General features: G+C 36.7%; 1 protein-coding gene across 3 annotated transcripts; it reads left to right on the top strand.

The window, feature by feature from the left end:
* The first annotated feature begins 565 nt into the window (after nucleotides 1–565).
* Nucleotides 566–22,577, top strand: LOC124644372. Of its 3 annotated transcripts, none has more exons than XM_047183686.1 (6): nucleotides 566–834; nucleotides 9,053–9,339; nucleotides 16,164–16,371; nucleotides 17,194–17,310; nucleotides 18,186–18,564; nucleotides 19,233–22,577. In XM_047183686.1, the coding sequence occupies exons 2-6, from the start codon at nucleotides 9,129–9,131 to the stop codon at nucleotides 19,317–19,319; spliced, it is 1,002 nt and encodes a 333-aa protein (XP_047039642.1). In that variant the 5' UTR covers nucleotides 566–834; nucleotides 9,053–9,128; the 3' UTR covers nucleotides 19,320–22,577. The 3 variants fall into 3 exon arrangements, with proteins under 3 accessions (XP_047039642.1, XP_047039649.1, XP_047039656.1); XM_047183693.1 differs by lacking the exon at nucleotides 566–834 and adding an exon at nucleotides 981–1,268; XM_047183700.1 differs by lacking the exon at nucleotides 566–834 and adding an exon at nucleotides 6,422–6,611.
* Nucleotides 22,578–22,623: the final 46 nt, after the last annotated feature.

Below are 22,623 nucleotides of genomic sequence, written 5' to 3' on the forward strand. Positions count from 1 at the left end.
AAAAAATAGGTCCCATGCTCCAACTTAATCTGCACACTGCAGTCCATCACAATTCGATTACAGGTTTGACCGTGTAGGTGTGAAATATTTGCATACGGGAAAGATATACTTTATTACTGAAATCTGTAATAGCTAAAGTTTGATACCCAACATCTAGGATCTAATCTTGAAGAGAAGCAATCCTGCATTACCTGATATAAATATCCAAAATTGTTGAACTGAAACTGCTCCTGCTGCAGCAGACTCACATGCAGATCCCAGAGATGCATTTTGTGGAAAATAGGAAAATCAAATCAACAAGAAAGCTTGCAATGCTTGCAACACTGCAAGATGGCTCCCTATTTTAGACTCGATCAATTCTTTGTTACGACAAAATAATTTATCACAATAATTTAGTTACTTTCGAGATCAAAGAAAACTTTTAGAACAGACAATATTTTTGATAAACTGATTTGAAAATAAATTACGAAAAATGTATTAGAAAACAGATAGTCTACCATTTTCAAAAATATTTGGCAGATTATCTGAATATTTGAATAGCAACACAGTTATTTCGCCGTTTCCATGAAGAGTGAAGGGTTATTGTTGTCAATTTATTTTTATTTAAAAAAATATACAAAGTTAATGACTTTATTCAAAGAAAACGTATTTGATTTATACGTAGTAAATAAACTTTAAGGTGGAGCGAAAAGTTTAGTGTTAATTAGATTAATATATTTGTGTTTTTCAATTTTGTTTTGTGGCTTCATTGTTTGGAACATTACTGGGACTCGGCTCGTCGAGAAGAAAAGGAGGTCTAGGTTCCAAGTTTGTTCGCGTGATGTCACGACTACGGTGAGTTTATCTTAACTTGTGGGTTTATTAGGTATTGAATCATCTGGCGAGGGGTCATTGTTCGTGTCCGTCGCCCGGGCGCCTGCCAATTGCTTTTAATTATTAGTGTTGCACCGAAGGCGCTGCGCGCGTGTACTCCGTCACTGGTCATATGGAATACTGCCAAGTCGGTCGTATCGCGTAACCAGTTTTCATTCAATCGTCTTGGAATACCTATTTTGAGTTTATTATTTACGATTCAGCCAGTGACTGTGTGGATTGTGTTAAACCCTTTTTTGTGGGATTCCCGAGGGGCAAACCCCAGTTTCTATGTTATATCAATTTTCTTTATCATCTTCAAAGTGTTGTGTGTGTTTATAGGTCTTGTTTCCATGATTAATGCTCTATTTGATGTTTGATACATTCCTCAAACTCTTTATCTCAAAAAATTATTGGTGAGTTCATATTTTTTTTTCTACTTATCTAACAACACATAATTCCTTTGTTTTATCAATGAAAGTTCCCACTATTGTGTTGTTATGTTATTCCTAAGTTCATGTTTCATTGTCACATACAGTAATTAACTAAGCCTTCATTGACAAAGACAAATACACCTTAAATAATGAGTTTATTTTCAAGTTAATGTTGAATGGTGAATGTTTGTGCCCAACATAATTAAGTTCTTTGAAACAAAACACTGTGTGATTGCATCCTCCAGCAAACAATGTAATCTGAGTCAGATAGAGTACACAGGAAAGCCTCACTGTCAACAAATTACCTAATTTGCTTGTAGACTGCTGATCTCTGATGGTTGTCTTACAAGTTTTAAGTTATTTTATAACCCACGGCCCAGATTTTTTGGAGGATATTTTAGAAATGTTCTTTCTTAGTGTTAAATCAACACTCAAGTGTGCAACTAAAAAAATATACAAGTTTCATGTACATAGTACTTTTTTCTTAAAAAAATGTTCACACAAAAATCTAAAAATATGAGACATGAATACATAAGTAAAATATTCCATTTGTGCTACTTTCGTATTTTGATTGATTCTTTTATAAAAATATTCATAGTCTCAAATAGAATTCAACGTCTATCTAGCTTCAGTATTGTACAGAAAGCCTTGAAGTTTATAATAGACTCTGTTATTCAATTTGATCAATTGAGCATAAAAAAGATACTATACCGCTCAAGAGCATTTGTTATAGTTCGGCCATTCAGAGAATGCGTTCCTGACACGTCGCGATTGAACTGACGACGTAACTACATTCATTGATTATTGATATAATAATGTTGTTTTAATGCTCCTCAATTGTTAAAACGGTAAACAACCAGCAAAAATATTTTTATCGTAACTGCAACGCCATTGCAAAGTTACGTCGTCAGTTCAATCGCGACGTGTCAGGAACGCATTCTCTGAATGGCCGAACTATAAGAACATAAAAAATAAATGGTTTCTCAATACATAAAACTTTATAAATTCACCGACATCACTGCACTATTCCAAGAAAAATATTACTAAAAAGTTCTGTTACATTTTGATTTAAAGAGGTTGGTATCAAAACTGTAGATACAAAAAAAAAACAAATGATTCATATCTACAGTTGTGTAGGCAGCCAGTACAGTTATGTTGTAACTGAGTAGAACAAAAACTGGGTTAGTTAACAATTAGCATGCCCTAGAAGAAGTGCTGACTATGCTGTTAATTTAATTTTCATAATATTATGAAACTTACTGTACATGATTTTGTGGTACATTTAAAGTAGTCAGAGTAATGAGCACCATAATTATGCCTCTATATGAAATAGTTATAATTTTTACTGTAATAAAGAACCTTTAAATGTTTACTGTAGGTATGTACATGTCCTATTTTTGCCTTTAATGGGCGAATGACACAGAAGTGGTTTGGCGCTTCTACACCTTACCTACTGCTTTACTTTACTACTTTCTGACTTTTACTAGCCTTTCTCCGTGGTTTACCCTTATCCCTAGGGAACTAGTTCACAGATTCGCATAAAAAGTAGTTTATCCCTTCTTAATGAAGAAAGCCCATAATATAAATAATGAAATGGGTATCTAACCCTCGACTCGGACCATTTATTCAAAAATCTATTCACGACTAGCTAGCTAGATAGCTCTGAAGTCTATAATAAGCACTCATGTTGGTGGACATAACATGACCACTGTCTCAATACAAAGGGCGTGTTTGTCCTCGTCAGAAAATACCGGAATCCCATTCAGATATTAATATTTCATACCATGACGAACAATGCAAATGGACACACTTGCCAAGTACATTGGTTCCATTTTGTTTAGATAGACTTCGAATACGGTGTAAAATAGCCTAAAGCAAAACTTTACGGTACTTCATACTTGGCTACACCGTATCTAGAGCAGTAGAGATAAAATAAACTTCACTAAAGTTGGTAAGATCGTATGTAACTATCGTGCAAAACGACAAACACTGAATCAGTATTTAAACCTCTCGAAATATCACTTTTCTTATTGAGTGTCCTCAGCTTTGCCGAAAGGTGAGATCTCAAATAGATTATATGCCCCGAAAATGGCCATGACCCATAATTATATTGTAACGAATTTTCTGATAAAACTTGCTCATCTACATTACATTTTAATTTTGTGGAAACTGGACCTTTCGACTAGGAATTACAGAAAAATTGAGGTCTAATAAAATATTTAACACGGTCTTTCCCATTTAACCAACGCCCCTTTTTATCTGTCATCATATGAGGAGCTCTGAATCAAATCAAATCACACCCAAATAAAGCGGTTACCAAATTGTTCAAATAGTCCACGGAAGAACTCTAAAATGTCGGTCACGATAACACCAGGAATGCACGTAAATGGTTATTTATAAAATATACAGGCGCGTGGTTATTTGCCGAAGTAAATGACAGCAAATACCATTGACTCACGAAGTTTTGCTGTGATTCGTTTGAGTTTTGCACTGATTGACGGCCGTTCCCAATAATACTAATAAATGTCAAATTCTTATGTTTAGAATATTGGGGACCAGGCACGCCGCTAGCTGTTTGTTCGCCCGCGTGCAAAACCGATTATGCCGCCCTACGACTACATATTATACTGGGTTTTGTCAAAAAATATATAAGGGGTGGGGTCCAGGGGGACCGGACCCCCCCGCCCATTCATATCCATTTTACTTGTCCAACCGAAAAAAATATGTACATGCACCGCTCTGATTGCAAAAAACGCACTTCCTTTTGGATACATAAATATTGCAATAGGTACATAACATATTACACATAACTTTTTATTTACTTGAAATGCTCTAAGTCTTAGAGTAACCTAAGAAGTCCTGGGTTAGCCCATAAGCAGACTAAGCAATTGCTTAGGGCATCAATACAGTGCAATCATTACCCAAGTGGCCCCTATGTATTGAAAGATTGTGATTAATGGGTAGGTACCAACATAATGTATATCAAAGTGCTTAGAACAGATTATGGGTAACTTAAACTAACGAAATTAAATATCTATAGCGATGTTTAATTTCAGTAAAATATGTTATTAATGGTTTTTGGTGGGTTTCCCGTTGAAAAAGTCGACGCATGAGACACATTTCATATGTAAGGAAGCGCGAGCGAAGCGAGCGCGAGATTTTTTTAGTCTAAGGACACAAAACAAATAAAAACCACTGTAAATTAACAAAGCAAAGTCAAAAAGTAAGATATGCACAGAAATGAAGTGCTAATGTACATGAAGCCGCGAGCGAAGCGAGCGCGATTTTTTCCTTAGAGTTTTCATGAAGTAAACATATCATAAAAAGCCAAAGTGAACAAAAAGCTATAACGGACGTGCGCGAAAAATGATTTTTCGGAATAGAATGCCTCAACAATTAAACAAAGATAAATTGCGATCAGTGCCGGTTTTAACTCCAGCGCCCTGGGCGAGATTTCTACGGCGCCCTTCAACTGCAATTCAAACCCATACGAAAAACAGAGGTGTGTGTAGTTACCGATTGCGCGAGCGAAGCGAGCGCGAATATATTTTTTTTATAGTTAACAAGTCGAAGCAAAAATTACGTAAAATGTAGCCCAATCGTACATAAGTTTTTGCTGGTTGGTGAATGCAAAAACACCGGAACATGTCTTCTGATTGCGCGAGCGAAGCGAGCGCGAATTTTTTTGTTATATTTTAGAACTCAAAACAAAAATTACTTAAAATTTTGCCCAAACGTACATAACTCTTTGTTGGTGTTGGCGCCTATGTATTATATTTTTGGGACTTAAAGTAGTACCGTAAATAAGAAAGTTCATATGGAAACTAGAAGTTACTTTCTTATTAATAAAAGAACTCAAAAACGACGCTACCTTTTTGCTAGGGTAGACTAAAATATTGTTGAAAAATAAAACAACTGTAAAGTGAAGCAAGCCCGAAAATTTTTGAGTTTTGGATCACTAAAAGTCCTAAACATATATAATAAAAAACGACTGTGAAGTGAAGAAGCCGCGAGCGAAGGGAGTGTGATTTTTTTTGAGTATTGGGACATTAAAAGTAGCTATATGTGATAAAAAATTGAAGCGTAAAGTAAGGAAACCGCGAGCGGAGCGAGCGCGAAAATTTTTGAGTTTTGGGACATAAAAGTAGTGTTTGTTCGAGAATTTCTCAAATTTAACGCGGAATTAAACACAAATTCGCTTCGGCGCCCCTGAGCCCGCGGCGCCCGGGTTATTCGCATATGCTGCACCATAAGTTAAGATGGCCCTGATGCTATCCATTCATTTGGATACAGTTCTTGTAAGTTGCAATCTTTGATGAAATTTAAAACAAAAATAGGAGTAACATTCTGATCAAGGATTGGTGGGGGCGCCTGCGGTGCCCCTTATATCCGGCGCCCTGGGCCGTCGCCCAACCGCGCCCTACCGCTACCAACTGCGATATCTGACATGGAGGCGCGAGCGCAGCGAGCGCGAATTTTTTTGGGGATGCAAAGGGTGAACCCGTCAAAATGGGACGACCAAAGCGAGGGCGGCTATTGCTGTGTTCGGAAATATTGAAATCAAATAATTGGTAAAAAGATATTGTATTTTTTTAATATTACGTGATAAGTCACTCGATTTGCCGCCCCCTAGGACGTGCCGCCCGCGTGCGGTGCACGCCTTGCACGCCCGCTTACGGCGGGCCTGTTGGGGACAGCCGTTAGATGACAGATTTAGCGTAAATATCCCTTGAAGAAACCTCAAGAATAATGGTTTTACGATATTTACCAGCTAGCATGGCCGCTGGTACGCTATTTCCAAGAATAAGTTCATTAAAAATGTCCTCAGTTTCCAATGAATCACTGATAGGCACATTAGACCGGTTCCGCATTGGTTATGACGTAATAGCTCTTCAGAATTTAAATAAATTGACTAGTTACTATGAATACATCGATTTGTCCCGAGTGTTTTTCTCTTTAGGCTAAATATTAAAACATCGTCTCTTAGTTATCACCGCTCAAAAAGGAATTAAGGAAAACCACGAGAAAACCGACACGCACACTCATTTCTAGGCCCAAAAAACGTGTTAAACAGCAAATACTATGACCGTTTTCCGCTATAAGCTACGAATATTTGGTCCAAAATCAACGTCAAAATTGACGATTTGGAATAGGGTCCCCTTTAAAGCTGCACGTCCCCTGGTACTTCCCGCTAGTCTAGATAAGAAACGAACTGGCAACAAAGGGAATCTTTGTAGTAAATATACTATAAGTTAGCGTATAAGGTTCAATGGGTATCCTAAGGGCATAACAAGTTTTAATAAACACGTTCACTGCTGCCGACAAGTAAGTACATCAGGTTTTCTCTTCGCTTTCCATTTTGTTCCTTTTGTGTCTTCCATGGGCCACATATACTTGATCAACTATTCTAGGCACATATGTAATAGTTCATAGATGTAATTCGGAATATAGGGCCTCTATAAGTTCTAAGAACTCGCTTAGAAAAATACGCTATCAGATTTATTTCTTGCCAGCTTCCACCCGCGGTTTCACCCTCGTCTCTAGATAACTGCTCCCCGTAGCTGGATAGTGACAAAAACTATCCTATGTTCATCTCTCGGGTCTACCTTCCCTCTAATTTTCCAGCCAGCACACTTGATGGCATAACCAAGGGACATTTTTAGGAATTCACATAACAGATTGGTTCAATTAATATAAGGTGACGTTAATTAATTGATACCCCTGGACTAGTCAAGCATGTTTCGAATAATTGCTGAAGACGATAGAAGAACAAAAAAAAGCGTTAGACTTGTAACCGTTTTTACTCAAGCGTCACGATCAGATAATTATGCAAATAGTCAAGGTTGAGGTCCTAGTATCAAGGCCTCTTGTTCTCATCGGTTCAGAATATTTATTGCCCATGTTTGCATGTCTTAGTTTATGTAAACTGACAAATTCGCAAATGTGTTGTAAGCGTAATTGCTTTTCGCACTTCAAGTAGTTTTTTTTCTTTCCTGTGACTGTATTTTTTAAGAGTTTTGTTATTCTGAAAAGGCAGCGTAACACCAGTCTTTATTTTTTTACAATGAGGAAACTACATTTATTGGTATATTATGACTTTAAAATATAGCATCATTAGGGCTTTTAGGACCAATACAGCAAATGTAGAGGGTTCGTGAAGTTAGTATAAACATGCGAGATTTTTTACCCAATCTCGAAAATTGCTCATCCACGAGTCATTCACCCCTAGTGGACATTTTTTTTAAACAACGGCTCATTTCTTTGATGGCTGTGTTCAGATAGAGTTTTTATACGCTAATCACTTTTTAATGGCGACCTTGCGTCGACTTGATACTTGCCAGTGTATTATTAGTGCTCGGCTCTGGTTCTGGTTTTGTCAACGTAAGAAGGTTGATAGTAAACTGACCAACGATGTTTTACTAAGAAGAACATATGAAATTATAGAACAAAAACATTAATGTAGGTTATATATTTATGGTATGGATAATCCTCCAATGGTCAAGGTTGTTTTGAGTTCTTTAAGAATAGTTCAGTTTGTATAAATAGCTGTTCTCCAGGATCCAAGGCAAAGACTTTCCCCACACGGATAAAAAGTAGCTTAGTTCTCGAAGCTCTAGCTAGAGTATACGTGTTCCATTTAAATTGATTTAGTATCTTTGCCATCAATGCCGAAGCGGACAGACAGACGGAATTTCTCACTTTCAGTGGGTACTTTCTCATTTATAATATTAATTAGTAAGGATTAACTGAAGAGCCTTTCTCAAACACAGTCACCACACAGCTCTTGAGAATTACCCAACATTTTTCTTTAGTCAGTCATCATCGGGGGTTTTTGTTTTAGGATTTCCCCTGTGAAAGTTGAAAGCCACTTTTGATAACGTTCACGTGTTAAATCAACTTTCCATTAGATATAGTAATTAAAAAAAAATTGAAGTAGTAATCAGTAAAAGTGCATAATGATTAATGCATTGTGAAATGTTGAATGGTGTTTCTGATAAGCTATTCAGTACATTCTGTTACGTGGAACCGATTACTTAGAAATTACATCAGTTTCTGGCTTACCGTGGAAAGGCGAACGAAAGCACGTTTGTAGCTAGTAAAGGTAAAATTATATCTAGAAAATTGGGGATCGTCATTTACGCTGAATAAGATCTTGTATAGGTAAATTCATATCGATTTCTAGAACGATATCTTCATCGACTGGCTTGATTAAATTTCGAACAATTTAAATTCTCAAGCATTTGTTTAAATATCATCAATATTAAAGTCTGCAGCTTCTGTCTGGCTTCTATTCGACCCACAGGACGTAGACCTCATTTAGTTTGAACCTGAGGGTTCGGCTAAAGGTCAGTGACCTCTTGTCATGTACCACCTTGCTTGTCTGCGCTGTTCTTTGTGTCAAATGTCTAGCCGTCTAGCCTAACTGCAATCTGTAATCAAACTTTAGCAAAGAGACAAGCACTCGATTATTATTTGTACGTGTGTTCGTCAGATACCTACGTCCCCACACGCGGTATCCAATTAAGGACCCACTCAATATTTTTGAAGCCCAAATAGGCAATTTAATGCGGTAAAAAAAGCGGGAATTGAGTTTTTCCTGCTGATAATAAAACGATAAGACCACATCCTAAACCTTGATACATACCTATAACCCACATGGATACTTGAAGCACAGATTATATAATAGTTACTGCTTAAAGTTTGACTGAACTGACCACGTCCTAACGTAACTACAGCAGTTTACTTATAAAGTTCTTTTGTTTCAGGTGCTAAACAATTAGACTGATAAGTTAAGAAGACACAACCTGGCAAGACTGAGACCTATAATGACATAGGCTAAACATGTCGAAAGTGTTGAGCGCGCTCGGGGGCGCGTTGCCCGACGAACGACCCCTACTCTCTCTTCAAATCGTGGAGACTGTAGCCAAGTGCCCCACAGGGTACTGGCCTGTCAGCAGAACTTATGATGAAGACGCCGACGCTGGGTTACTGCGGCAGAATGGCCTGTTCGGGAAGAAACCAAGCCATTATATTTGTTTGTCCAAGTCGGAGGGTGAGTTCTTTACTTATATTTTTTAGTGTATAATGAGTTAGTTTCCCCGTAAGAAATACTTTTTGCACCTGTATGAAAATAGCACGTAGCCTTCCTCGATAAAGCTATCTGACACTGAATGAAATTAGTATTTACAGTTACTAAGATTATCTAACAATTAACTCTTACAATGAACAATGAACTCTTCAGCTTTATAATATTGTATAAGTTAGTAGTCCATAGTCCATAAGTTATTCCAGTAATATTGAACAGAAACTTTATACCTGTTTCATGTATGTAGTGTACTTGTAAAATGGGAAAATTCCCTGGCAGAAGTTAGTTTTAATATACTTTTGTAAAGAAGTTACGCGAATGCGAAACTTCGGAACGAATACGATGTAAAATTGTAAACTTAGGCGTCGTCCTAATTGGGAGCGATCGTACGATGGCGCGATGCGTTTTTCATCTCACGATCTCACGATCTCACTTGCGAGGTTCAAATAGGACACTGATGAAATCTGTATGTTTGAACTCATCGCACGACGAGAACGCATCGTGTCATCGTACGATCGCTGTCAATTAGGACGACGTCTAGATGAAAAACGCATCGCGCCATCGTGCGATCGCTGCCAATTAGGACGACGCCTTAGACTGGGACATGGAATTTGCGATATGCGATATAAATACGAAAATGTATCTTTGACATGAAGTTGCTGTTAGTGCATTTTCTTTTATTTCTTTTTCTATTTCTGCTTTTAGGATACATGTTATATAAAGTTATTTACCTAAATTCTAAATACTAAACTGGTCGTTTATAAAATTTTAACAGAGGAAATAGTGTTAATCTCTTTCGTTTTTATCGTTTTGACTGCTTATTCAGAAATTAGCATAATACATATAGCAGTTTATATTAAAACTGTTTATGTTCAATTTATTTAGATCTTTCAAATGCTGAAAGTTGAAATTTAGTTTAGATCCTGTTTACTATAGCACCATTTCGACTAATTCAAAAATTAAATTATTTGTTACTCATACATACACGCATCCTGCCATCAAATCTTTGAGTTTCTTATTAAGAAATTAAACAACTGTGAATATGAATATTTTGTAAATTTTATAACTGTAAACTTCGGTTTTACTATCTGCCTAATCCGGCTTTCAAATCTACTGAACGTAGAGATCCTGAGAAAATTCATCGGTTAGGTTAGTACTTTTTATCTGGTTGCAGAAAGTTGATCAACCGGGACGCATGTCGAACCGCGGGGTACAACTAGTTTAAAATAAGAGACATTTAATACAGTTATGTTAATTTAAAACTCCAGTTAATCACGTTAACAGTTAACAACAAGTTTCACGTATCCCCAGCGGATGTCATGATGAGTACTGATTATAAACCCTGGCTATGATTAATTGGAATACTCGGCCGCATACCGACCACTTTAGCTCGTAGGATACACAACGCTTTGTTGCCTTTCCTTTGACTTCAAATTCAAACTCATTTAAGGATATACACGTGTTTAAGAAGGAAAAGGAAGGAAGGTATAGGTATTCCTAAAATAGATCATGATTCAGTTCTCCTTAATTAGCAAAGATTAGCAAGCATTACGTAAATAAAATAACAACGCTCGAGTCTCCTGTGTTACGATACATCATCATCAGCCTTTTTATAGTCCCACTGCTGGGCACCGGCCTCCTCTCACACAGAGACTAATTGAGAGTCAATCACCATGCTTGCTGAATGTGGGTTGGTGTCTTCACCTTTAATCAGTCATTGGCGTCCAAGATATACATAGAAAGTACATACAAACTGAAAAAAAATTGCATTAGTACTAGCCTGACCTGGAATCGAATCCATACACTCATACTTGAGAGGTTACTTTACCCACTGACTAAGCCCCCATGATTTACCGATACATCATTCAGTATAAAAGATAAAAAGAAACCAAACCCTCGATTTCCTTTCAGTTTCCAAACAGAACAGATTGTCATTCAATAACTGCACCGAACCATTTAACATTCCGTTCGTCGCGTAAATCGATTACACACTTGTAATCGGACACCCGCTAGTCCGTAAATCGATTAACTAATCGATACGCCGGTGGCAGAACGATGCATTGTCTTTGCGTTGTTGGTTACAACACGATAGGACTGGCTGGCGAGATAAATGGGTCAACGCGATAACTGAATTATGAAAGCCCTTTAGAACGATAAAGGTTTTTTATTATCTGTGAGCGGGCAAAGACCTGTGTGGCCGGTAGGCTTAAACAGATTTGTTAGATAGAGGCTCGACAAATTATCGTAGTAATGTTTTGGAGAATGTAAATTCCTAGAACTAAAAAACAGTTGAAATGAAGCCAGAACCAATAGACCGACAAAAAACCGAAGCCAATCCAATCGCACATTTACATTTACTTTCATTAAACTTGGTACGAAGGCCGAATTTGTTGTCAGCCGATCCGTCAATGGGCCACAACCGAAGCCCGACGTCACCGCGTAGCCCCCGGTCTCAATAACGACGTTTCTGGGTCACTGTCTCGTTTGTTAGCAGATTGGCGTTGTGTTCCATGAAAATGGATATTTAATGCGTGGTTATTGTATGGGGAAAATGGGTTTCAACGTGGAACATATTTCTCTAAGGAACGCCTTTGTATTATAGGTTGTAGGTCAGGCCAGTTCTTTAGGGCGTTGGTTCAGCTGGCTTCGCGCTTTTAGGTTTTGATGTAGGCTTTCAATTTGATCAAAAGAAGTTTGGAAACCGTGTTATATTTATAGAGATGGTAAATTAGAAAGCTCAATGCGGTATTTTTTTGTATCCAATATAATCTAAAAATATGAAATTAGAGCACACTGGAAAAAGTCTGTTGAGTTGAGTATGCACCTGCGAAAAGGAAAATAAATTGGAAAAGTGCCATGTTGGGTAATCGTAATAAATCTATTAACAGGCATCTCGTCATAATTATTCTAGTTATCTCACATCTGCATATTACCAGTTCAATAACAACCTAATAAAGATTTATCTTGTACTCCATAATAGAAGACTATCATTACAGAAGTAATTAAACTAATGCTCTTTCCGTAACTATGGTTATCAGGTTTGAAATTGCCCTTTGCCCACGAGACCTTATCTCCCAAAGAAAGATTCTGTTCTCACAGTAACATACTAAGAATGCTGATGTTACCGTAAATAGAGATAGACCAGGCTTTGTCACCAGCAATGTAATAGCTAGAGAAGCCAGGAGTCAGCGAATTGGTATGCTGGCACTGATTAAATGATTGCCGTTCACGTATCTGCGTATCTTCCCACGGTAGTCTCGTGTTATCCTACTTATGCTAAAAATTTCCTTACTGCAAAAAGATTTTTGCGCTAATTTGATGCATGCTGATTAATGTAGTAATTAATACTACTAGTTCTAAAGTGTTTGTCTGCCTCTGCGGCTTTCTTGCAGAAACTATTGAACCTATTTTAACGACGTTTACAAGGAGGTGACATACTTTTCATCCGAGTGCGGGAAGGTGTTACCTCCGAACACAGGTAGAACTTCCGGGAACAGATAGTCAGGAATTCCATCATGGTCCAAAAGATATTGAATGAAATATAACCGGTCTTTTATAAGGTCACGGATGCAGGATACAGGCCTTTAGATATCTTCTGGTATTTGTTGTTATCAGAATTACTCACCGTTTCAGATAATAACAAGTATCTAAGATCCTAGTATTTTTTTATCTAAAATCTGCTGATGACTAATAAATGTATATTTGCACTCGTATACCTGATGCGGCATTTTATCAGTCATTGAGTGCTTTCAGTACTTTTGCAAGATTTTGAAAAATAATTTGATGTCATTGGTCTGACTCATAATTAACTTGTGTGCGTAGGATGACGTAGATCTGATCAATAACTGATTATGTTTAGTATTAGAATTTGGTAATAGATTTTGCTAGCACTATATTTTTGGTGCTGTCAATCCCCTGAGATTTGTATTGGCATAGCTTCCCTTTTTGTCATTTGATTTTAATTCTAATACAAGTGATCGGCTCGTCTGTCTGTCTGTGACTTTTGGATGTTCATTGTCAATATAGTTAACTTTAAACTTGTAAGTATAAATTGTGGTTAGTACGGAGTATCCCTTTTTAATGAATCATTCATTACTTCTAATAAATCTGCTCCAAGAATATTGACGTTAATAATTTAATGTCTCATGTTCTGCGGTTAATGGAGTCTATAAGGCTATATTCATCTCTATTAACCGTGTATATTAGTATAGATAGACTTATATTATAAAGCTGAAGAGTTTTACTTGAACGCGGTAGTCTCGGGACCGATTTGCACAATAGGCATGATGACAGTAATTAAAAATCATTAAAATATTATACTTATTAAATTAAAGTTGAAGCTTGGAATATAAAACGCGCATTGTTTTCTTTTTTAATAATGTGATTAATATTTATTTTTATAAAATAAAACTACGAAATAAGGCAATCCGCCATGATATCTTGAACACCAATCAGAGCGCGTGACGTCACCTTTTGGTCGACGCATTAAAAACTCGCACAAACGTCACATTTCGTATTGTAAACTTCCTCTGCGAATCTCTGTGTTTTCATTAATTAATTGTTTATAACGAGTACTATTTGAATGTAAATGTTATTAAAATCGAATATAAAATAACACGAATCATGAAGCAAGGATTGATTAGGCAAACAACGCTAATTTGCCTAGAATCGATATATGCTAGGAGAGTTTTTGGCATCAAATAAAGATATCTTTAGGATGCAAAAAAGATGTATTATGTCTATGTGTAAACTAAAATTAACAGACAGTTGTGCACCTTTTTAGGGTTCCGTACCCAAAAGATAAAACGGGACCCTATTGTTTTCGCTCCTATGTCCGTCCGTCCATCCGTCCGTCCGTCCGTCCGTCCATCCGTCCGTCCGTCCGTCCGTCCACGTTGGATTTTTCACAGATGATATATTTCTGTTGCCGTTATAACAACAAATACTGAAAATTTGAATAAAATAAATAATTTGGGTGGCTCCCATACAACAAACGTGATTTTTTTTTATGGTACGGAACCCTTCGTGGGTAAGTCCGAGTCGCACTTGGCCGGTTTTTTACCATTTAGACCTCGTACAAAACCTATATTATACTAGAATCTAGAAAACTATGTAAAAACTTACATCAAAGTGATCTTCACAAAAATAATGGTGTGGGTAAAAATACTGGGCAATATTGGTTTTGAATCTCGCCTTGCAAGTTTAAGCCACTTTTTTCGTATTTTTTAATGTGAGAAACCAGAGAAACGTACACAAATAACTTAAAATGAGTTGTTATGGATGTGTTCTTACACTGGGGGACCCCACACCACTTATACACTTTCGAATTCATATTTAATAATACAAAAAAACTTAATTATTGAACGAGCGTTGTTTACTTGCATCTTGTCAACCCAAGGCGTGACGTCACAAGTGACGGCATGACACTGACAAGCGTTTTCGCGCCGGATTCAAAGTGGACAGAGAAAAATGCAATTATTTGACAAAAAAACTTCGCATTTTTTTTAAATTAATGATTTTCCGTATAAAATAGACGTATACCTACATCATACAAAGGAATTTAAAAATTTGTCATCATGCCTATTCTTGTAGTGTTGGGCAGCCCGTTTACTTATCAAGAGGCTAGAGGCAATTTTTTGTCCGTCTGCTTCATGTAGTTCCCATGGGACGTGGGTCAAAGCGTTGGCACAAACTAGTGTGTCGATAATAAATTTAATGCACTCTGAATTACAATCAAGCTTTAAAATATAAACCAATGCCCTCATTTATATCATAACTAGCCGTTTTTCCGCGGTTTCATCCGCGTCCCGTGGTAACTACTGCCCGTACCGGGATAAAATATAGCCTGTTACTCGTGGATAATGTAGCTTTCGAATGGTGAAAGAATTTTTAAAAACGTCCCAGTAGTTTTTGAGCCTATTCATTACAACCAAACAAACAAATTTTTCCTCTTTATAATATTAGTATAGAAGTATAGATATTATGTGACGGTGTTATAATAACACTTTGAGACTTCAACAGCTGTGCTCATTAGGTATTTTCTAAGCTGATACACTTTTCCGCGACACTAAGCCCAAGGGATCCGTGTTAAAGTATTAAAAGAACAAGGGCACCCTTACACGGCTTCCTAATCGATCAGGTCGTTTCTAAACGTTCGATGTCGTAATCCAATTTGAGTTTTATATACTGGTGTTGCATTTAAAACATTAGAATATTCAAAATATGATAAGTTTAACAAATTGTTGTGACGCCGGATATGTTATTTATGATATGTTTTGATTCGTGATAAGTTTGACCTTTATAAGAGACAACTCGTCGGGATTCCCTAATTGTCCGGAGATTATCAATGGCTAAGGGAAAATATTGTGCTTGATGTATAGCATGCAACACATGCAATTACTTTGTGTTATCAGACTTTCACATTTACAAAAATGATAAAGGGGGATATACTACTTTGTGTGGAATCCATTAAAATGCTTTTTATTATTTTGGAGCAGGCAGAAAATTGTATCTTCCAAAATTTGCAGAGAGAAAAATGGTGTCCCATTTGCTTTAGAAACATATTTAATAAGAGAAAACAAAACCAAAATCACCTATAAAAAAATCTACCGCACCGCCTCGCTTGAGAATACAAAACAGCATTTGGCACTCAGGAATAGTAGAGCCTTTTATCAGGATGGTTGAGATCGGTGCAGTAGATCTGAATGAACCATAAAGTATGTTTGTTCTGAACCTTTCAGAAGCCTCTAGAATTTTGAATCTGTAAGTAACTATATTTATTCCTCAACCAGGAGTTCCCGGCTACGTCATGGACGGTGTGGTCATAGTGGGGGAGAGAGAAGCAGCCCCGGCCGGGTACAGCGTGGCAGGGCGGGCCGGCAAGCGGCGACTTTGCACGCGGGTGTCCCGCCCGGCGGCGGCGCGGGCGCACCCCCCGGTTACTGACGTCATCGTGTGCTCTAAGATGAGGCAGGCACCGCAGGGATTCATTTTAGCTGGGTAAGTTTTGTTACTGAACTGATCTCACTAACTGGGCTGATCTCATTCATTTATAGAAGCAGGGCAAAAGAACTGGATACGCACTTATGGAAAAGATGTCCGAAACTATCTACCCTACGGGGATATGCAATAAATTGATTGATTTGTCTAAGAAATAAGCAGCTGAAATATAAATTGTATCTATACTAATATTATAAAGAGGAAAACTTTGTTTGTTTGTTTGGTTGTAATGAATAGGCTCAAAAACTACTGGACCGTTTTTAAAAATTCTTTCACCATTCGAAAGCTACATTATCCACGAGTAACATAGGCTATATTTTATTCCGGTACGGGCAGTAGTTACCACGGGACGCGGGTGAAACCGCGAGAAAACGGCTAGTGGAAAATAAAGCTTTAAATAAATAAGTTTCATTAGGTACTACTACAAAAAGTTAATGTCTTGATTCATTATTTTGCGAGAACTTCCAAATAGGATAAAAGTGTCAGGGTGTAATGTGAAAATTTTCACTTACTGACTAGTAATGACTAGTTGTATTGGAAAATGGCGCACATAGTATTCTTAGCAATATTGCAAAAGCTAAAATAACTGCTTTATGTTAATTTTTCAACGGTACATGAGAGTTCCGTCAACATGCGAGTAATACCTCGGTTGATAGCTAAAGTATGCTGCTTTGTATTCAGTAACAAAGGCGCAAATTCATCGACAACATAAACGCCCGTTTTCCATGAATTTTCACGTTCAATTTTCAAAGTAAACAATCGTTTTGGAAAGTGCCTTTTATCGGTATACTTAGGCTTTTAAGTAAATGCATATTGTTTCAGTGAAATAAACGGCAAGATGGTGTGCTACAAAGTGAGCGGCGGCAGCCCGGAGACTTCGCCCACACACAACGAGTACGAAAACGTGCTTACTAACATCACGCCTGAAGCCAATAGGAGGTGAGCAGAGTACTAGCAACTAGGAAATATCATGTTCTTGCCTTTCATCGTACACTGGTCATTACAAACTTCCCCCCATTGTCTTCCTAAAAGACCAGTTCGAAACGGCCTGCTTATGCTAATTGTAAGGTAATAGTGAGTGCTCTGTGTCTGTGTAAATGTTTGTGCACTATAATATGTCCTGTCTAGTCGGCTAATCTCCTTACATGAGAACAGCCGCGGTGGCAGGTAATCCACTAGGAGAAAATCATCATCATCACATTTTGGACCCTTTGTGATTTCTTCCTACAAGTAACCTTTCCAATCATATCGTTTTCAAAGAAGTAACAATACTCGTTGTTACCTTGTTATCATGATTTTTTAAATTTGAAGAATAATTATTAGGTTACGTATGCGTTTAGTTATTAGTTACATTCGCATCGCAAAACTGATAAGACTTCGTTATTGATATAATAGAATCGTTTCCTGGCAATTATTTCGGCAGGATGACGATAACGACTATCGGAGACCGCTATTATGAAATGCTTATAATGATCCAAAAGTAACTAAAAATACTGGCCGCTGAATTCTTCATGAATAAATCCTTCACTGACGAATTAACTCGAACTTGTACTGTATCTCATATGAACAATAATATATTCGAGGCCAATATGATACACAGTCGTTTAGGTATGAAGATGTGCTAATTATTATATTAGTGTTCATTCATGTCTTCCGAACTTCATACAATACCTGTTTTTAAACAGTACCCATTGTAAAGATATAGTATTAATCAAAATACACCTGTTGTTATGAGGGAACGACTTAACACAATACTTATTATGCAGGTCAGTGTTACCGTGAGAAATAACCGTTATATTATATTATTGTTCCAGGTTACGAGTACCAGAGCGACCCCCTAAATTGTCCCCACTAGTTTCGGAGCTAAACAATCTGAATCTCAAACAGTCTCCAACGACTTACCCGAACATTGAAGAGTTCACGTCAGACCATGACTACGAGGCTTTAAGCCCTTCGTATAATATCAAGCCAAGCCGGCCGGCACCGCGGCCCCCGTCGGCGAAGTCCCCCGTCCCGCACGGCAGCCCTGCGGGTCCCACGGGCCCCACGTCGCCCATATCTCACGGCCGCAAGAAGGGCCCCGCGCCTCTGCCGAGGAACACGATTTATCAGACCTTAGGAGGGTACAACGGGATGGAAGGAGTACCATTCTTACTCAACCCCAAGCTGAGGGGGCTGCCTAGTGATAGTTTGGTGAGTTTGCACTTCATATTTTACATTATCTATTATATTTACAGCAATTTGCATAAATTAATCCGCCACTTGTGAATTGAGGTTTATTTGAACGTAAATACTACCAACCAACCTAACCAATGGTCTGACTCAGTTTATTTGAAAAACTAGCCGTTTTCCCGCGGTTTCACCCGCGTCCCGTGGGAGCTACTGCCCGCACTGGGATAAAATATAGCCTATGTTACTCGCAGATAATATAGCTTTCTAATGGTGAAAGAATATTTAAATTCGGTCCAGTAGTTTTTGAGTTTATCCATTACAACCAAACAAACAAAGTTTTCCTCTTTATAATATTAGTATAGATGAGTGCAATAGCGTGCAGGAAAACGTAATTAGTTGAATTATAATTTCATACAGATTATAATATACAATGCTTTTCCTCTGTGACACAGATTTAGGTAATAAAAAAATTGATTCATGTGCAGCTTTAAATTTTCCGATACAGCAAATTACGCTGCGACGGTCGGTCTGTACTCGATAAAATTAAATACTATTGAACGGATTTTTATGCGATTTTCACTTTAATTCCTGAAGGTTTAGGTATATAGTTTAAACCCATACGAAGTCCGGTAGGTTGCTAGTATACTATATTAAATGATTCTAAAACTCAAATATTTCTTTACTTTCAGACACAATTGCCAGTGATAAAGCGTCGTTCTCGCTTCGACTTAGACCGTGATTACACATACACCTTCGGCGTGGAAAGACAAACGTGAGACGAAGCAATACCAACCTTACTGCCATATACATAAGGTATATTATAATATACGTAGAGACCAATACACATGACTTCGATACCAATCGATTCTAAACACGCAAAAAAAATGATTTTGAGTTTTCTAGAGAAAATGCTCAATCACTTGGTAGAAATTACCCCTAAATAGACTAATAGTGTGGCCACTCCACGTAGAATTTTCGATTGCAGTAGAAATAGTAACTGCGTGGGAAAACAAAATGGGAGATTATTATCGTAAGCCTTAAATGTATTTCTGAGAACACCAATCATCATGATATTGTAGGTGCGTTGTATTTCATTAATCCGGGATTGCGTATGAATGTATTTTAGAAGTATTTCAGGGTGAAAAGTATGGAACTTTACAAAGGTTATCCATCACATTCCACATTTAAAAGTACCTGTGGGAATATATCAAAAATATACGTTGGCAACAATTTAATTTAGGTATCAGCTAAAATGTTGCCAGACCACAAAAATAAAGCTTCCATGGTAGTTTCCATTATGTTAACTCAATGATACTAAATTATAATTAAATTGGCTGTGTTGTAAACGTGACGTATTCAACTCAGTCGGCTCAAATGTACGATTGTGTTATGATTACTTACGCACTTTAGCAATTCGATTACATATCTTCTTTTTTAACATTGTAAATGTTACGGTATAGCTATGAAATAAGAGACAATTGGAGTTATAGCTGCATGAATAAAATGATTTTTTATTGAATAAAAAAATAAGTAGATTTACCCGACTAAGGAGAAGTGTTATGTTTTTGCTAATACAGGAAGAGTGTCTACTAGAAAATGTGACTTTGACATAAAAAGCAGTTTTCGACAAAACTGTTTTTGCAAAGCAATAAGCAGAAACGTTGCAAAGTAAGAATATTCCATTGTCTCTCATTTCCTAGCTGGTAGTGACCCTGAGGCCTTGATCGCGTGTCGGCGCGTAGTTATAGATCACGCACGGAATATATCTGTATTTCATTGAAGAAGCCACATTACATCCTATGTATCTTAGCGAGTCTAAAGCTCATAATCAAAGAGCTGTTTTCATTCATGTCAGAGTATTATCGACTTTATTTAAATTGAAATAAAGTCTAAATTAAATTAATACAATTTAAGCACGTAGTTGCTTGGATGCTCTTCATGTCACAGTTTTGTTAATTAATTTTAGACTCTATTTCAATGAAAATAAAGTCGAAAATGGTTTGACAGTGTGAACGGAATACGGTACCTGTATGATTTCTGGCTCAATTTACAGTTATATTGAAAGGTGTACAGATATAGCTACTGGTGTAAGATGTGTTAAAACTCATTGGAAGAATAATTGGGTGTTATAAGTGGAAATGTAGATGTAAAGTTGGTCGAAAGGGAATTATGATGACAATGATTTTTTACCAACTTTCCGAAAAGATTCGACCGTGTATATACTTTTTTATAGGTATGGTTTTATAAGTCGACAATGTATTTCTTTCTTATGATATTTTATGGGTACAAAAATTATTTTAGAAAAATACAAATGTGGAAACATCTTCCCAGCTATTTTGGGATTTTAATGATTACGTATGAAGAGAAGGTGAATACTTCTGAGATTATCATTTTAAGTTGGTATTACTTTTTTATAACTGCAATATGAGCTTTTCCGATTACGAAACTAAAATATGATTATATTTTTCTTCCTTGATGTGTTAAACTTTCACCTGTAAGGACAACATGACTAGTATACTTAGTGTTAACAGTGATAATGAATTGTAATGTAACAACTATGTGCCAACGCCAGTACAAAGTGTGGCCTGGCACTCGGCGCCAGCCAGCCAATACGACTAGTCAAAGTGAACGAATTTTGATTATTTGCACCATTACGACTGACATGATATTAATGATTATCATGATTATAGAAGTTTTGTATTAAGATTTGTGGCTGTATTATGAAGAATTAGATAAGATATAAATGATTGTTTCGTTGTACAAAATGGAGTTACTCTTAAGGGTGACTTTACACCAATTTACTATAACCCGCCGTGAAATAGCCACCCATTGGTCAAATCGGCAATTCGACAACTGAAAATGATTCGGTTATCGTTAGGTACATGGTGCAACTCACCGTTACTATAATTCGGGGATCCTTTCGTAATTTTTGACCGACTTCAAAAAAGGGAGGAGGGTCTCAATTCGAATACTTCTAAAGGGATTAAGACCTTAATGATGTTCTTCGATTAATAGTGACTTTTTCACGTCACTTCTTAATACAATTACTGAAGTCCAATATTTAGACAATTTCATGAATTGTCATGTTATATTGATATTGTCAATAAACCGGTGTTTTCATGTAAACAATATGGAAGTTATGATGGATTTATTAATGTCTGTTAGGTTACGTTAGTTTACTTATACAAGAATGTATTGTTTTGATGTATTGCATGTGTTTAGTTAATACCGATTGTTGATACAGGTAAATAACAATATTATTATACACACATACTTACATGTGAATTAGTTATGTTAATTTCCTATTTATGTGAACATTATTTTTCTTCTTGTCATTCACTCGTGATTGATATTTTCCATCAAGAATGTAAAAAATGTATAACGTTTAAATCTTAGGCTTTAAGGGGTGAAAACTTTGATTAAGATCCATCGCTCACAGAACAATATTGGTTTATTACTTCCGCTGATTTAGGTAGACTCAAAACAACATAAGGGTGCTTTTGATTTGATTTAGGCGAGAAGTTGTTCCTTTGAAGGAATACGATTTGTTAAGAGTCCTGCTATTTCTTTGCTTATGGTATGCTCCCGATAAAGCACTGAGTGAGCTTAAAATATTAAATAAAGTGTACGATGGAGCTCAACAGTCCAGTTTGCACTATCGTTTGTCAATTCGTTGTACATATCTTAGCGTATTGTGTTCACACGACTGTTATTTATTAACTCGATAACTAGCTTTATTTGCTTCTTATTATATATATTCATTCAACTGACGTTTTAACTAGAATGTAAAGAGATCCTGTAATGCAAATTCACCTGTTTCTAGTTGTACTTGTTATAGGACATGACATAATAGTATTGTTTTTGTCTCAAATCCTATTTGTTTTACTCAAATATTTATTAGTGATATTGTAAATAATTTATGTATAATGCAATTAGAGAATTAGTACGCTTTTTTACACATTAGAAATGTATTTCATCTGATAATTTGTTTAGAATGACTATGAAGGAATAAAATTTAAATTATTGACTGATTATACTGTGCTTTTATTTTTTTTCTTAACTTTCCTGCCGTTTTATACA

This window comes from Helicoverpa zea, chromosome 2 (assembly GCF_022581195.2).
Source record: "Helicoverpa zea isolate HzStark_Cry1AcR chromosome 2, ilHelZeax1.1, whole genome shotgun sequence".
NCBI lineage: Eukaryota > Metazoa > Arthropoda > Insecta > Lepidoptera > Noctuidae > Helicoverpa > Helicoverpa zea.